Source organism: Melozone crissalis, unplaced genomic scaffold (genome assembly GCF_028551555.1).
Source record: "Melozone crissalis strain CALT ecotype California unplaced genomic scaffold, PUWL_Pcris_2 ptg000027l_1, whole genome shotgun sequence".
Classification (NCBI taxonomy): domain Eukaryota; kingdom Metazoa; phylum Chordata; class Aves; order Passeriformes; family Passerellidae; genus Melozone; species Melozone crissalis.
Genome location: NW_026535805.1, coordinates 10732114 through 10746751, shown reverse-complemented (window position 1 = coordinate 10746751; position 14638 = coordinate 10732114). Strand labels below are relative to the sequence as shown.

The 14638-nt window shown below is 36.4% G+C and overlaps 1 protein-coding gene across 1 annotated transcript in view; it reads left to right on the top strand.

The window, feature by feature from the left end:
• The window catches only part of BABAM2 (BRISC and BRCA1 A complex member 2), a 161225-nt gene that overhangs the window by 26902 nt on the left and 119685 nt on the right, over positions 1 to 14638 (top strand). The window contains exon 4 of the mRNA XM_054279124.1: positions 6116 to 6210. Within this exon, the coding sequence (XP_054135099.1) occupies positions 6116 to 6210 (95 nt within the window). The remainder of the gene's footprint in view (positions 1 to 6115; positions 6211 to 14638) is intronic.

The following is a 14638-nucleotide window of genomic DNA, read 5'->3' as shown; positions in this document are numbered from 1 at the left end:
TGAAAACCATGTACTATAGCTGCTGTAAATGTGCCCTGAGGCATCTCAAATGAGACTAAACACCTTGGTTTAATCAGCTGCACCAAGTTCATGGAGACTTGGTCTTCCACAGCCTTGTGTGTGGTGGAGTAGCTGGTATTTCTTCTGGAGTGTCACAGAGGTGCTGAGAAATTGGTTTGTTTTTTTCTAATGCAATCAAATAAATTTTTTTTCAAATTGTCCCTCTATTATGAGATGGTTTTGAGTCTTTAAGCTGACTTTTCTGCCTTTCCTTTTCTGATATCTCAATTTGCACATCATATCAGAAATTAAGCTCAAAAACACCCTTTATTCGAGAGCAGAATAACCTGTCAGCAGTGGTACCACAGCAAAGCAGAATTACTCATGTATCTTTTTTCAGTAGTAGTAGTTTTGTATTTAACAAGTTTTATTGTAATTTCAGGAACTAATCTTTCTTGCCAACCAATTAGAAAAGGGTTCTATAGGTGTTATAGTGCTATTTTTGACTTAAAGCCTGCAGAACAAATTCTTCAGCATGGAATCCAGTGACAAGGATTCCAGGCAGGTCTGCATTTAGTGAATTTAAATCCTTTCATACTGCTGACTGCACTGACTTAGTGTCTTGGTTGTAGTGAGTGACTGATTACTTTTGTATTTGTAAAGACAATCAAAACTGGCTGGTTTAGGTAAGAATTTGTTTATAGAAGAGACTGATCAGTGGTTCTTGTCTACAGTTTACATGGCTACTGAAAGAGACAGGTTGAATTTTGAATTGATGAATAATATAATTCTACTGGTTTTTCCTTTTTAATACTCAACAAGAGCACTTTCTGTATTTTCCCAGAACTGATTCTGCACATAGTTTGCTCTCTTGCTTCAGCAGTTGCCTTATTACCTGTGAATGTATTTTGTGATAAAGTTGCATTTGCATTTCTTAAAAGCCAAATGGTTTGATCTCTTTCATAGCAAATTCCATTCAAATTGGTCTTATTCTAGGTTGCAGTGGCCACACATGTTTATTCTACATACTTAGTGCTGACTTATAAATTCTTGGTGTCAGAAGAAACTGAAGCATATAGAGATGTTTTCAAAAGTAGAGTTTGAGAAGTTAACTGGTGGACTGCTTCCTAATTTTGCTGCTGTTGGTTAAACAGGTATGTTAATGCTGTGGCACTCCTAGCATAACATTTTTCAGTACTACAAATTTGTAGTATAAAAAAGAATAAAAATTCCCCAAAAATGAAGTTACCAGGAGAGGAAGAACTGGATAGGCCAGTAAAAAGCGATTGCAGGGATTTTAGAAATTTCTCCTTTTCTTGCTGAGATACACCTGTCTTACTTGTAGGCAATTCTTATTCCTCTGTTAGATTTGCTTATGCATTTTGATAGATGAGAAAAGAGTAGACCATGTGAGTTTTAAAAGAAATTATAGATTTAAGTATTAATATTTCTATCTTTTTGTCTGTGGGGAGCAAATTAACTTTTCTTTTGAAGTTCTGTGAAGTAAAACATTTCAACATTTAATGCTGCTTGCCTGAGGATAAAGAAAGGAAGAGAAAGTAATATTTTTGGATAATTGGAAATGTAATTCCATCAAAGTAATTATTGGCTGGTATATCTACAACGATGAGGAGTGTGAAGATTTTGCTTGCCTTTTTGCTTGGCTTGCTCTTACACTGGAATAGTCATGGTCAGTAGTACTGTGGAGTACCACACAGCTGGCCTTCCATCAAGGGAAAAAGGACAAACAGAGTTGAAATATAGGCAAAACTAGAAAGTTATGCTGGAGATGCTAAGAAAAGGGTATTTGTGTCATTTGGGTGAGAAGAGCAGAGAATGCAGGACTGTATTGATTTTTCATTGGTTTTTTTCCCTCCAAGGTTAGAATGGTAAATGTTCACAAACTCTTAAGCACAGTAATTTTGCAAATTACTTTATTGGTTAAAAGTGCTACTTTTATTTACCTCAGTTATATTTGAAGAGGGTAAGCCACAGATACTATCATGTAAGCATTAAATATAGTACTTGCTATAAAAATGGCTATTTCTAGTAGGTCAAGACAAACTGTTAACTTGTGATTCAAAACATTTAGCACCTTATATTTTGTAAGCTTACTGCAGAGACTAGTGTTAATATTTATGTGAAATAAAACCAGATTTGCGTTGGCTTTTGTGATTGTTTAAATACCTTTTATTGGAGTGTAATGAAGCATGTTTTAGTTACGCGTCACAGCCCTGCCAAGCAAACTGATAACTAAAACTGCAGTTTCTCTGGGTTTTTGATATTTAACAAGAACAAAATTCAGCTTTAGGATGGATCCTCTTAATTTGTAGTCTGATTTGTTACTGTGTGTTTTTGTTGCTGTAACTTAGGAAAATAGCTCATGCTCGTAGCTGTGAATAGGGCAAACACCTTCATTGGTGCCTAAGCCTTTTAGGGTCAAAGGTGTTACCTTTTCTGTTCTAGTATGTAAATTGAGCAAGACATAAGTGAGACTGTATGGAAGGGGAAAGCACAGAACAGAAAAGTTGGAGAGACTGGGGATGATGTGTATGGATGTCTGGTATGGTTAAAAAAAAGGTTATTTTTTCTTTTGTTTTAGGAAATAGTTGAACATCTTTGGATTCATGGCAGAAGTGAGACTTCATAGAATACGATTTGACAGATGGAATGTTTTTCTTTCATTTTTAAATATGTTAAAAATTTATTCTAAGGTCAAATCTTTAATAGTAAGATACTGTCTTTAACTTCCAGAATGAAAGCCACTGATGATAGAAAATCACTGCTCTTTTCTAACTGTTAAGATTGAAGTGGAAACAACATTTTGTTCTGTACTTCTTTGTCTCTATTAAATTGTCAGTCAGCCTGTGTGAGGTTAGATTGTAGCAGAATAAATTAAGTTTTACATTTGGCTAAAAACTTATGGTACTGTAGGAAGGAGGACATAAAGGATACCTTTCTGTTTAGTAAGAGCATAAGAGCAATGGCATCATTTTTTGTTTCCATAGGGTTGTAGAATATTTTGAGTGTGGTCTCACCAATAGTGTTTTGTGAATGTATAATTAACAGGCACTGAACTACTAGTTTTATTTATTCTGAAGCCTGGAGAACCTATGTAGCTATATAAAATGTAGCCTTTTGGAAATTTAATACGCTATAGGAAAAATAATCTTGATATATGTATTGGCATTAATATTGATATATTTGGTCTCAAAGTGACTTTTATTGAAAGGACTTGGGAATTTGGATTTGAGTCATGTTTACCCTAGACAAGTAGAAACAATTTTAGCAATTATAAATAATTATGAGTAACAGAAAATCAAATATCACAATGTTAATTTTTACTCTGGATTCTCTCCATTCTACCTGAATAGGTCCTTGGTATCAGTAGGTCATGAAGACTTCTAAAATGCAAATATCTTTATAGTTGGTCATTCACTGTGGATAAGGACTCGTAATGGCGCTCATATTTAGTGGAAGAAGGTGTCTGACAGAAGGTCTAAATAACAAATATGAGCATGTGAGATAGGTAATAGATTAGTTTGTCCAGCTGCAATGTGATGTACCTGACCTTGGTGTGACCACACATCGCAGCTGAGTGGTCAGAAGAGGGTCCCATGTCCAAATGTCCCCGATCCCCCAGCATAAATCATTGCCTGGCATGTGCAGCTGACCTGAACCCCAGATTGTCAAAGTTCACCACTTAGCATGTTAAACATAATGCCAGCTTTTATTTAATGTTATATTGAGCACTGTGTATAATGGTGTTCTGGGAGCTGCTGTGAGTTCACTCTGTGAAACGAGTTTGTGCCTACTTGAACCTCCGAGTGGCACCTACTGCCACAGCTTTGCTGAGGTTCACCCCTTACTGTGCAGCTCGTAGACGTGGATATGGTTTATTGCCAATCTCACTACTCAAGCAGAGTCTTGAAGCTGCCTCGTGATGTAGGGTTCTGTAATAGTTTTTCACTTCTCAAGTATGGAGGTGTAACATCAAAAATACACTGTTATTTTGATCCTTCTTTTAGTCTAAGCAGCTTTTTTTAGTACGTGTGTAGTTGGAGTGCAGCTCTTAAGTAAGCTGAGCAGTAGCTATATCTTATCTACTCTGTTTCACCAGCTCTGTTAGAGGAGGAATGCAGAGAATGAAAAGCATGCAGCTAGCACCTGCAGGATGAAAAGTGTGTGCTAAATGAGTTACTTAGCATCACGTAGGAGCATGGCAGCAGCACAGGTGCAGTCCTTTCCTTTGGAGTAGCATTGGACTGCCTAAGTCATGGGCCAGGCTTTATCGTTGTGCTGTTTTCTGAGTTATTCATAGCTCATATTCATGCCCCTTTCAAAACACAGGAAAAAAAATCTATTAAGGTGAATCTCCTTCAGTACATAACCTCAAGTTCACTGCTCTTTATGTAGAATTTGATGGACTTGTTGAAAGGAACCACGCATGACATTTTAATTGCAGTAAATATCAAGAAAAGCGTTGTGTCATGATGGTGTAGGAACTACCCAACCTAGTAAACATCAACTTTTTTGAATTCTTCAGTGCTGTATTATGGTTTAGGCTAATCTACCAATTATTGTTTCTTACTTAATATAGATGCATTTCCTGTTGCAATTTTATGCCTTTTCCTCCAGGACTGGTGCACATTTTATTCTTTTAAATGAAATTTAAATGAAATGAAAGGTTTTATTTTTATTTTGAGGGTGTTGGGAATTTTAACTGGCAGACCTCTGCTATTTTCTGCACCCCATACTTACACATGCTCCTGACAGCTGTGAAAGGAGGGTGGGAGTGCGGACAGCAGAAACCCACACTGTGCTCTACTCGTCGCATGATGAGTGACTTTGTGATTTGAAGCCATACTGTAGAGAATACCTACCCCAGACTGGCCAGTGGCTTCTTGCTCATGAGCCTTCATCCCCTGTAATTAATCTTCATGGCATCCTTGCTTCCAGCTAAGGCTAAGTTTACAGAATATCCGCAATTAAAACCATCATGTTAAATGTCTTGAGATGGTTACGTCACTGAGCCAGCAATGTGGCTTTGCAAGATTTGTTCATCTAATGCTTTTCTCCAGTTCTCCATTCACAGTTTTTTAAGAAATAAGAAGTGGTGTAACTTTCTCTGAACAGAATTGTTTATAAGGATTACTATACTGGTTTTACTTTGCTGTGTGGGTTTTAAATGAGTCGTAACACATAGTAGACAGTATTTTTCTCTAATGTCTCCTACCTCATAAATCTGTTTTATGCAAAAGCTCAGTTATTCTTTCATATTGTCATAAGGAATGATAGGGAGGTAGACAAGTAAGGCTAGAAACATTTATTTTAATTTTTAATATTTTTTTCTTGAACAGTGGGTGGATTTTTTTGAAAACTCAGATGCATATGACCACCTCTTGATCTATATGAACTCTGAAGTATGTGTACTAGTGAAATACTAGAACCCAAATTTCCTTTAATTGCGTATCTTGTGACACTGGCAAGATGAAAGCTCAGTGCCAAGCTGTGATGAAGTCTTATATTTTCAGTTAATTTTCATCTCTCCATTTAAATGTGCAATACTGCATTTCTCTTGGCCAGAATTTGGGTAGTTGGAATGGTTCCTATTGAACTGTGTATTCTTCCTTCCAAGAGTTGGCAGTGGTGAGGAGAAGAGAGGGAGTAAGTGCTACTAATTTTTAAAAGCTCTGGTATTTTGAAAGTCGTGATCTTTAGTAGTTTGCAATTGACTTTTAATAGACACAACACAGCCATCTAAATATGGTACTTTTTATTAAAACAAGATCACTTTTCTAACTCAGTGTTTTCAGGCACTCCTCAATAGTATTTGAATGCCAATTTGAGATACAAAGCAATAATATATTTCGTGTTTCATTGCTTGCAGAGGAGGAAGAAGCTGCGCCTCAGGAATTTGACTTCATCCCCCAAAACATCTGATGCTTATCTTGCATGTGAATTTTTGTAACAATTATGTGGATATATACATGAAATATATGTAATGTAGCTGTCAAATTGTGTTAAAAAATGTGTGTTATATGTGATTATTTTATTTTTATTTATAAGCACATATATAGAAGTGCAAACAATGTTTCCATTTGTTGCTCTTCAGGGGATATAATTTTCAATGCTCACTATCCTGACCTACCACCAGATTTTATCTTTGGAGAGGATGCTGAGTTTTTGCCAGATCCTTCTGCCTTGCATGTAAGTACTTTACTATTTGAGAACATTACACCTTGCAGAGAGACTTTGCTTTTTTAGCTTAGCTTCAGGAACAGGAATTTTATAACAATGCAAAATAAAAAAGAAACACACCTTTTATCGCACTGATATTTTGAGTGTAAACACATTGCTTTCTAAAATGATTTAAAGTTGAATTTAAAGTTGAATTTGTTGCTTTCCAAAATTGAATCTAAGGTTAAAATGGGGGGAAGGAGGAGGGGGGCGCAAAGTTTAAAACATTTTAATCAAGACAATATTATTGTTTATCTTTAGTTACTTAGAATATCTATAAAAATATGTCTATTTAATATCTGACCATCTTAAATGACCTGTCTCAGAAAAAAGTTCATAAATGATGTCTTTAAAAGTATTTATCTGTAAAATAAAGTTGTGTAAATTGGTGTCACATTGTTGATTTTTGGTTTTGGTTGAGGAAGGATATATCAAGTTAATATGTTATGGGAACCACTGCATTAAAGAAAGCTATGTGCTCATGTGTGTTAGGGTTATCTAGACAAAGAAATTACTTTCTAAAAGATGGGAGGAACAGAAATTAATGAGATGAAATATGGCTTTTATACAGCCATATTACTATGGAAGGAGAAACAGCACAACCTGAAACCAAGCATTTTGTTCACTAGTCACAGTTAGCCTCAAGTAGCAAAGCCTTGTTTGAAGAAGCTATCAGTGCTTATGCTTTTACAATAGTTCTCCTTCTCAAAACTTACTAATGGGACAGTGCGGAGCCCTTGCCTGGAGCTCCTCTTTTGCTTCATGAGCACATCCCCAGAGGTCCCCAAAGGAACTCGGTGGCTGTCATGCTGTGGTACAGGTGTCATGAGGGAGGTTGAACATGTCCTTGATGTGTGACATGACAAGTGCTGGCTTTTGGTTTTACCTTTGACTTCATAGTGAGTTATATATAAGGATCAGAAGAATTAGTTTTAATAATTATTTTTAGCATACCTAATAAAACTTTCAAAAGGTGAATGCCATATTTCTTTTCTTCTCCTGGTCACTTTGCTGTTAAGCTCACAAACTCCTTTGGGTAGGAGGCTGTTCATCATGGTGCTGATGAACAACTATTTCATTATGCTACTTTACAGAAAAGGTTTTTCATTCTATGGCAGTTCTAGAATTGTTTTCACACTCCTTTATTTACCAATTCTGTTTTCCTCTTTCTCATTTGTTTCACAACCTTCACAATTATACAACCTTCTGAGAAGTGTTCACATTAGCAACTACTTTTTATAGTTGATATTAAAAAAGAGAAGCACCTTTTAATGTACTGGAAAACAGAAATTAATAACAAATTGCAAATGACATATAAAATAATTTGGGGCATCTTGCAGAAATGCTGTTCAGATGGAGAAGCTTGCTGAGAGTGGTATGGTGCCATATTTCTCATGTGAAAAGTAGTCACTAACAGTTGTGATCTACAGGAAAACCTGCAAAGATAAAAACATCCTTATTTTTCTTTCTTTCTTACATTGTTCATTGATGATGCTTTTTTTGGGAGTGTTGCTTTTCTTCTGCCTAAGCATAGAAAAAACTTCTTGTCTTTTTTGTTGGAAAGCAACTTGGAAGAGCCATTTGTTTCTTGATACATAATGAGATATTAACCAGCCTATTAGAAAGTAATTAGAACAAACCAAAGAAGAAATCTGCAAGCCAACAGTGTTCCTTTGGTCATTATACCTTGCTGAAGCATTTACTATGTAAATGTAACCTTCAGTTTGTTCTGAGGTATTGGAGGATGTTTTTCCCACCTTGCAGCTGTGGTCTGCATACTGTTCCTTTAGTTTTGCACTCACTTTTTAAAGTTCTGTATGGTTTGTAGATGTTTTCTTCAGAATGTTGCATCAACAATAACTTGCTTATTATGTGAAATCTTTGCATAGCTCCCTTTTTTCCAGAAATGTGAGAGCTGTTTCAATTAAAATTCATTAATTCTAAGATATTAGCAGAATTCTTAAATATGTTAACATAGCTGTCTACTGACTAGAAGTCAAATACAGATTAGCACATTGACCATAATTCAGTGCTTCTAATCTTGAGCAGTCTTCAGATACTTCTGATGCAACAGTTCCTGGCAATCCAAACAGAATCTACCATGCACAAAAGCATGTAGATGTTATTCAATGAGGAGCATAGTCTCAAAGTAAGTAATATGTGCCATTGAATCTGTGGGAATTCTGACATTGAGCCTGCATGCACTGGTCTCATCTGTCTGAGTATCTTGTTTTTTAAGAAGTCATCACATGTTGTTAGATGGCTTGAGTCAGGCATTATGCTTAGCATGAAAGGAGAACCAGGTACTCCAGATTCCTCAGGCTCGTGTGGCTCTAATGGAGGCTCTCGGTAGGCATCCCCAAAGACATTTGAATGGCTGTGTTGCAGATTCAGTTTCCATGGCCATGGGCAGAGCTTCCAGTTAGGTTTTCATCTGAGCATGGTAATAGGTATTCAGTTAAGCAGCTGTTAGCCAGACAGCTAAAGCAAGATTCCAGAAATACTGCATTCTAAAAAGTGAAAGCTGTCAAGGAATAGTTCATATTTTGGGGTTTTTTTTATTTATTTATTTTCCCCAGAGAATTCCTGAATTATCAGAACAGTATTTCAGCAGTAGGGCTGAGCACTCTTATTTTATAAGCAGGGCTAATGCTTTCTTGAATGAATACTGCAATTGCAGAATCAAGTTGAAAACGCTCATTGAAATTTAGCTTTGCTTTCGTGTCTTGCACCAACATTAAAGTCACCTGGATTTGAAACTCAGCTTGGGTCTCAAGTTCAGCACTGCAAAGTATGTGCTTGGTTACATGTCTTAGCAGTAGTGGTCACTCTGCTGGTTGCAGGGTCTAACTGTGTGCATGCTGATCTTGCCAATGATGTCAGCATTGCAGAGTGCTTCAACAAGGGGCAAGTGGTCCTTTTGGTTTGTTGTACAGTTTTAATTATAGTGAAGGGGCTAAATTCTTTAGGTTGGTGGTGCTGTTCAGCTCAAAGAGTTATTAAAAAGAAACATTTTTACATTTTATTGTCATTAAGTATGTTTTCCTATCAAATGCATTTGATACTTTTATGTGTAGTGTGCATAAATAAAATCAGCTTCTTAGAATGTAAATAGAAAAGTTCTTTCCTGCTCTATTGTTTATTCATTTTTTTTAGATGACAAGTATTAGAAATGTATTTTAAAAACAACCTATGATTCACTCCGTTCTGATTAAAAATTCAGTTGGCACACAACAAGATTAGTGATTGTGTACGGATGAGATTAATTTGGAGCTCATTACCATGACGCCAGTTTGAGTAACAAGAATTGTTTGTTATGTTAGCCTAGTTGATTGTTAATGTGAGCCAGTTAATAGCTGAAGTGCTTGTTTGAAATGTTAACCCCATTTTTCCAATGATTTTGAATTATCTTCTGTTTGGCAAAGAGGATACAATAGAAATATAAGCAAGGTAACTGTCAGTTCAAGGAAATGGGTATCTTAGTATTCTACTTCAGGTCTCCAACTAGTCTTGCCAGAATTATTCTGCCCACTCATTGCTGTCAAAAGGCTTCAATAGCCATAGTGGGAATGAAGGCAAGAGGACATGAGCATTTCCTGAAGCCTAGTGAGTTCTGAATGTGTCCTTGTGGGCTAGTATATAGCATATTCCTTGTGGGAATACTTAGTGCTGCGTTTGCATGGGAGAAAGATGCTGTCATCACAGACCTTCAGAGAATAGGCTGCTGCAGTTCTCATGCCCGTACCTGGCATTGGGAGGATTGTTTTCCCTTGTGTAATTGTTGATACTGAGTACAGATTCCAGTCACTGTGGAGTTAATTCAGATCATTGTGCTACTCAAGTGTATTGGCTGTCAACTCTATGTCTTGTGTAGACCAATGTTTGTTTTGTTTTTAAGTTCTTGTATTTATGCTTATTAGACTTATTTGGCTATATGAGGACTATCGTGAAGGTTGTATTTTTTTCTGGATCTCTGTTCAAAGTCTTGATTATTATTTCTGTTGGTTGCTGAGTTAGCTTTTAATGTGTAGTGCAGAGATCCTTAAATATCCCCCTTTTCCATTAATTTTTATTTATTTACTCAGGTGCATGAGACACATGTTTAACAGTGTCAGTTGTCCCCGTGCTCACAGTAGCTCCGAAAAAGCTTAAACACCCCTTATATTAATTAATGCCCTTTGAACTATTTTGTTCTAAAAAGTCTGTCTGTTGTATTGTTAGCGGGGATTCAGCTGTTATGTGTTCTAGGTGAGAGCTCCCCATAAGGGCAATGAGTTCATTGGTTTTAGAGTGTGATTTTAAAATATAAAGCCACAGCAGTGAATTCTGCTTGTCTGAGAAATGCATGGGTGAGTTCAGCCTGTTTAGCTCTTTTGTGTGCTGTATTTCAAATGGCAGCAGCAGATTTCATTCTTGGACCCCCTAACCTGCTGCTCTCGTAATGAAAGCCTTAAATTACTTCAGCTTCAGTTGAACTTGGGGACTTTAAGTGAAACAGAATGCAGAATTGGATCCTTGAGTTTATTAGAATTCCTTATTTTAAACTACTTTATAGTCCCATTTATTGTGTTCATCTTTCAGCCATGTCTTGACTTTATATGTCAACATATCTTTTGATTATTTATAATCCCATGTTATTTAACATTTAATTTTCTGAAACAAACATGAATTCTGAAAACTTTTTATTCCTGTCCCTCTCTATTGATCGTACCTATTTGTATATATGGGGAATGCAGGTATGTGTGCACACATGTGTATATGTGTGTGTACATATATATATATATATATATATATATATGCATATAGGCACTGCAGCCTTGCTGAAGTTTGTCTGGTATTGATAGGCAATGGGGAAAAAACCACATTTTATACCATCAGAGAAATAATTTTTTCAGGAACTTTCCCAAGGACTTTTTGACTGGTATTGTTAGCACTTACGGGATACATTTTTGTTCACATTTTTGAGAATAGAGATATACCAGTGCAGCACTCCTTTTAAAGCCAGATCTGAAAAAATACAATTTTGAATGCATTTTGATCTGGTTTTTGGTGTCTGAGCTCCACACTGTTCCTCAGGGAATCACAAAATCACAGAATACTTAGAGTTGGAAGGGCCGTCTGGAGATGGATCTGATTCAGCCCCTCTGCCAAGTTAAATAAGTTCTGGATTTAAAATGAGAAATCTCCAAAAGAGGATTCTGGCTGGGAATCCTCTCCTGGTGTAGGCTGGTCAGCTTGACTGCAGCATGTGTGAGGCCAGCATTCTGGAGGTCCTTCTCAGAAGTCACATGGTGCTGAGAGCAAGTGTTAGGATTATCTCTGCAGATGTGTGCTAAAGATGCTGGCTATGCAATCCAGCAGGAGGAGTACAAGAGGATGACAGGAAAGCTTTTCCTCTCGTCTTTCCATCTTTGAATCCATCAAAACCTTTCTACACTGAGAAATTATTCATTTTTCTCCTTGTTTTAGTCTTCTTAATTTCTCTTACAGCCTTTCGCTTTTGTCTAGAGTTGTTAATATTTATAGGGCTGAGAGATGGTTAGCCACATTGTATTACTTTGCCATTTTCTATTCATGTGTAGTCATTGCATGTATTTACCTCACTTTCTTTTTGTCCAACTTCAGCATTTCCTAGCACAGTTTATAAAACCTGGCTTTCTGTCTCAAAGCATAAGCAGAAGAGAATATGCTGAGGTTAAAAGTTGCGCTTTGCTTAATTGCAGCATTTTGGCTCGACCTTTCACCTAGAGTCCAGAAATTAAAAAAAAGAAAAATCTATAATTTGATAATACTGCTTTAATTTCAAGGGAGCAAAATATCTGTTAAGCTAGGTAGTTTTGCCTTTCTTGCTTAAATCTTGCTAGTGCAGAAGGCAAAATGAATTCCATTCGTTTTGTAAAAGGCTCCAGGGGGAAACATTTCCTTTCATTTTTTGGCACAAGCTTCTCTGATAATGCAGTTTCTCCCTAGAATATGAAAAAGTAGAGAATATTAGCTTTTAAAATATAGTATTTCAGTCCAGGAGAGACTGATTTTTGGAGAGCATTAGGAATGTGCATGGGCATTTGACTGAAAGATGGCAAAGTGGGAGAAAATGTTTTTCTGCCATACTAAATAAAGTGCATGTAATGAAGGACTTAATCATGGTGCACTAGTAAAATAGGGGAAGAAAACATGTATGGTTTTCCATTCATAGCATTGTTTTAGGAAAAAATAATTTCCATTTTTCATGTGAGTTTGACTGTATTTTTCATGGTCATAGATTTAGATAGGCCAGAAGATTGGACCAGAATAACAGGATGCTTAAATCTTAATGTAAAAGGTTGAAAAAGATGTTTAGGTTTGCATGTCTTTGCTTTGCAGGAAATACAGTCCTTGGTAGTGGTAAGGGTGTTATAATGAATTCCTGCAAATCATTCACTTTCGAGCCATGGCTCATAGAAAATATATAAAGCTGGATATCCCAAGCCAGACGCATGAAAGCAGAACATCTTTTAGGTGGAAGTTTGGGAGTACAATGATAATATGTTAGCATTTATAATTCTTTAGTGTAAACCAGCAAAGTGGTAATGTACTTCTGACTATTTTTTCATTCAGTTTATTAATCTATAATCATTCTTTACTTGAACAGTGGCTTTCTTTTAATTGTGGGAAAAGTATTATCAGAAAAACTAGTGGAAAATGGAAGGATTCTGGCCCTTATCTGTGGTGTTGCTGTCACAATACACATTGCTTCCTTACAAGAACCCTATAAACAGTAAGGAATGACATGTCTTGAAGGCAACAGCTCTTGTTAGCTTTGTAGAAACACGTTTACAAGGGGTTTGGGTGGGAGTGGGGGTTTTTTTGAGAGAAAAGACTGACTCTAGGAGAATCTTCCTGAATTGAGAATACATTTAAGTTCTGTGTAGTAGGCCCATTGAATTCACATTGATGTGCTATTATAACTCATTTTTCTGTAGAGGGAGTTGGTAATTGCTTATGGATATTCAAGTAGAAAAAGCTTTTAAATTAACTGATTACAGAAGGACAGTTAGAAATTCTGTCTAATAATGCAGTTTTGTATTTGATTTAATTCTGGCTTGTGAATTGCGTTATAATTTATAATTGCACTTTTCTCCAATGAAATTAGTTTAAGTTTGGTACCCTGAAGGTTCTTTTCTTCAGAAGAGATTGTTGGGGCAAAGAAATAAATGTCTTTGCACTCAGGGTGATTTTCAAAAGATCTATTTATTTCCCCAAATGGAGGAGGGCTGAAGATACATTTTCTTTCCTTTTTACCAGTTTAAGTTTCAGCCTATATTTGTTGTAAAACCTCTTTGTTTTACTCATTCTTTACATTCTTTTAAATCTTTGTTCCCTTGCTGTCTTCTATTTCAGTTCCTCAGGCATATCTGCTCTTTTTTAGAGATAACTACAGAAATGTAATTCAAATTTAGTCAGCATCTTGAGTCTCTTGTTTGTAGTATAAGTGTTCATACAGTTTTATGTGAACTCTGCCACATACCCATCCTCCTAGAGATGCAGCTTTTACTTTCATAAAGAACCAAATGAGTGTTTTCATGCTTTTTTTTGAGGAGAGAGGACTAATGTGCAATAATATTTCTGGTATGGTAGAGAAATAATTGTGATTTCTAATATTTTATTATTTACACAGTGGTATTTTGTAAGTGTTTTCTTTAGGGACTGTATTTTCAAGGTCTTATAGTACAGATATGAAAATAAAGATGGCAATACTGCTTTCACAACAGTGAGATCCACCTTGTGATACATTGATTTTAATTTGTGGGATTTTGGAAGGGGAAAAATGGTTACAAGAAAACAGTTCTGCGTGTGCAGATAAATGCTCAAGGGATGTTAGTGGATGCTATCCAAAACATTAGCTGTAAAGGTTCTGCCTTTTTGCTGTAGCTAAAATTACTTGTGTTGACAGGAAAGGAAAAAACCACAGGAGCTGATAAGAGTGAAAGACTTGCTATTTGACAGGGACTCTTGAGGTGAAGCATTGACAGTGGTCTGTTCTCTGCTCCACTGAGGGCCTGAGGAGTTGAGGTCTGTTCACACTACCATCAGGGCATGGTAAGTGAGTCTTTAGGGAAAAGATGCATGTACTAATATCTTGTGGGGGAATTTTTCTTGTCTTTGTGTTTTGTTCCTTTTACTTGCCATATCTAGTTAAATATGTACACCTGGTAGCCAACTCCCGGGGGGGAAAAAGTGCACTGTACTCAGGTGGAGAAACTAATAATTAGTGCATTGGATTCACTAACCCAGAATTTAATACATGCTGAGGGAATTAAGAAACTCCCTCTTGGATCAGGTCAAGGTATCTGCTTTGAGAGGGATGCTGAGAGGTCTGTAAAGAAACAAAACGTGCTCTAATTCCTTAGCAGAGCAG